This window comes from Sphaeroforma arctica (assembly GCF_001186125.1).
Source record: "Sphaeroforma arctica JP610 unplaced genomic scaffold supercont1.316, whole genome shotgun sequence".
Classification (NCBI taxonomy): Eukaryota; class Ichthyosporea; order Ichthyophonida; genus Sphaeroforma; species Sphaeroforma arctica.
Window position 1 is genome coordinate 83,700 of NW_014040242.1, and position 3,537 is coordinate 87,236.

At 41.1% G+C, this 3,537-nt stretch overlaps 1 protein-coding gene across 1 annotated transcript in view; it reads right to left on the minus strand.

Moving 5' to 3' along the window:
* SARC_05128 (vacuolar protein sorting-associated protein 4B) overlaps window positions 1-3,537 on the minus strand; it is a gene marked incomplete at its 5' end in the record, with an annotated part of 8,947 nt that overhangs the window by 3,230 nt on the left and 2,180 nt on the right. The window contains 3 exons of the mRNA XM_014301021.1: window positions 274-472; window positions 976-1,116; window positions 2,904-3,036. Coding sequence (XP_014156496.1) covers window positions 274-472; window positions 976-1,116; window positions 2,904-3,036 — 473 coding nt within the window. The remainder of the gene's footprint in view (window positions 1-273; window positions 473-975; window positions 1,117-2,903; window positions 3,037-3,537) is intronic.

Here is a 3,537-nt window from a genome sequence, read left to right on the forward strand (position 1 = left end):
TTACTAAGTTATATATTACTACTACTACGACACACACGACACACACACACACACACTAATATACTATATATATATATATATACTATATACTATATATATATACTACTACTACTACTACTACTACTACTACTACTACTATATATATATATATATATATATATATATATATATATATATATATATATATACATACATACATACATACATACAACATACATATATACACACACACACACACATATATATATATATATATATATATATTATACTTACCGCCTTCGAATAGCCGAATCTAGACACCACGGTATATTTGTAGCTCCCAATACCAGTACCCCGTCCATGTCATTACCCACTCCAGCCATCTGCACCATAAGTTCTGTTTTAATCCGTCGCGCTGATTCGGATTCGCCTTCGCTTCGATTGCCCGCTAACGAATCCACCTCGTCAATGAAGATGATCGCCGGTTTCTGCTCTGCAAAAACCAGGTTTACCGATAAGGTGTCAGGCATGTCAGCATTTAACGCCTATAGAAATTGAGTGTACTTCAGTGGATTTTGGATATATGAAGATTGGTTTTGGGATGTGTTTTGTGCTCAGGTATCATTAAAAGATGTGATAGGTATGGATCAGTGTGTCCGTATACTAGTAGATGAGGTAGGTAGGGTTTAGGGTATCGACGAAAGACGACACAATTCACGGTTCTAAGTTGACAGCGCATAAAGACGGCAGGGAATGCATAGTCGCTGCAGAATTCTAAACCCTAAACCCCTGCAGATTTGTCATATATTTATATATGGACTACACTGACAGGTATATCATTCTCAATTGTGACGTACTCGACTGGCGTAAGAAAGTATGCACCTACTAAGCGAAGTATAATGTTGGAATTCGAAGCACACGGGTTTAGGGTTTAGGGATAGAACAGTAATACACATCCCATTGGCATTGGCTGCCTTGTCTATAAATAGGACATACCTCGTGCCATTTGGAATAGATTTTTGACTAATTTCTCACTCTGCCCCACCCATTTCGACACCAAATCGGAACTCGACACTGAGAAAAAGGTCGAGTCGGCTTCTGTGGCGACCGCTTTGGCCAAGTAACTTTTACCGGTACCTGTGCACGTGCGTAGTTTATTATCAGAACCAGAAGAACAAAGCATTATTAAACAACTGATCGTTATCTGTCACGGTGATACATATTCATACGCAAATCCACATGACTATCAGTCAAACAAGATAGTAGTACTATTTAATCAACAGTGCCCAAAAACCCTAAACCCTAAACTAATACTTGGAAGCTACATCTAAAGTTCTGTATCAGATGTCTCATAATCGAGAAGTAGGTAAAAATAATGGGTACATTTTGAACCTATTTGCGTGGAAATAGACACTTGGCAGCGTCATTGCGGTCTGTAAACAATCAATTAAAAGATTAACCTATCACCTAATAACAATTCTTTCAAAACAAATAATTAAAACAATCGAGCACAAAATATTCCAACCTGAGAGTTAGGTGTGTCACCACACGTGCCGTTATTCTGACACTACGCACACCACATGCACAAACACAGCACACATGAACTGACCAGAGCACATGTTGAGAACACCCGTGGTATTAGGGTCTAGTTTTAAGGTTATAGGGTTAGGGTTCGTCAGCGTTTAGCTAAAACCCTAAATCCGGCAGTACTAAGGTACGTACTATCACAAACACTGGACCGGCTACCAAGGTATCATGTAGTCAAACTACCATGAAAACGCTAAACCCTAAAATCCTGGATTCTGGAAAAACAGAACCTTCAGAACAACCACAGTGAATCAAGCCCAGCACAAATACATAAACATACACTGCAGGAATTAATCATGACACCAACGCAAGAAAAATGTCATTAATATCAACACGAACACAACAAATGGAAATTAATCGCTCCACATACACAACTAACTCAACGCAGACACCCTAAAGCATTATCATATAACTTCCTGTAAGCCATCTACAACACAACAAATGGAAAGTAATAACCTCACTTGCACAACTAACTCAATTCAGACACCCTAAAGCATTATCATATAACTCTCTATAAGCCATCCACAACACAACAAATGGAAATTAATAACCCAACTTGTACAACTAACTCAACTCAAACACCCTAAAGCATTATCATACAACTCCTTATAAGCCATCCACAACACAAATGGAAATTAATAACCCCACTTGCACAACTAACTCAACTCAGACACCCCAAAGCATTATCATATAACTCCTTATAAGCCATCTCAGCTAAAACCCTAAAATCCTAAATGCCAACCATATCCGTCTCGAACGTTGCACAACAACATTCCCCTAGCAGGATCACAGACCCTAAAACCCTAAAACCCATCAGACTCAACAAGTGTACCTACTCCACGCTGCAGCTGACAGGTCACTTTCACCTGCAACAAAACGTACTACAGATACACCCACAAATACATACCTACACCGCGACAGCCAACGTATACTACATTAAAGTCTATCATACACAACTACAGACTAAACCTACACCAAACCTACGATATAAAAGGCAACTAGAACCTTTAAAACACAACTACAGACTCAAACCACACCAAATCTATGATATAAAACACAACTACAGACCAAACCTACATCAAACCTATGATATGAAAGGCAACTAGAACCCCTAAAACACAATTGCAGACTCAAACCACGCCAAATCTAAGATATAAAACACAACTACAGACTAAACCTACACCAAACCTATGATATAGAAGGCAACTAGAACCCCTAAAACACAACTACAGACTCAAACCACACCAAATCTATGATATAAAACACAACTAAAAGACTAAACCTACACCAAACCTAAAACATAAAACACAAACCACAAGCCTTCGCAAGTACCATACCCGGGGGTCCAAACAGGAGGATGCCCCTCCAGGGTGTGCGATTGCCTTTGAACAGATGCGGAAACTTGAGCGGCAGAATCACAGCCTCCTTCAGCGCTTCTTTGGCGCTCTCAAGGCCACAGACATCGTCCCACTACGCGTGCGTGTGCGCATGGGGTGGAATCAATAGGGTTTAGGGTTGCAGGGATTAGGGTTTCGGGTTTTATTGAATCACAGCCTCCTTCAGCGCTCCTTTGGCGCTCTCAAGGCCACAGACATCGTCCCACTACGCGTGCGTGCGCGCATGGGGTGGGACCAATAGGGTTTAGGGTTGTAGGCTTGTAGGGTTTTAGGGTTTTGTGGTTTTGTGGTTTGGGGTGTGCGTGCGATCATGAAGTGGAAACTATACGTAAGAGATAGACCACGTGTGCAGGGGTGATCTTAAGTACACCAGAGGCCACGCAAAACATGCGCTTGAGTGTGTGTGAGTGCAAATGCTGTAACTATTCCACACGTGTGTAGGGGTGGTCTGAAGTACACTAGAGGCCAGGCAAAGCATGCGCTTGAGTGTGTGTGAGTGCAAATGCTGTAACTACTCCGTAGCCAATATCACGTGTGCAAGGGTGGTCTTAAGATCCCTCGAGCCTACAATTAC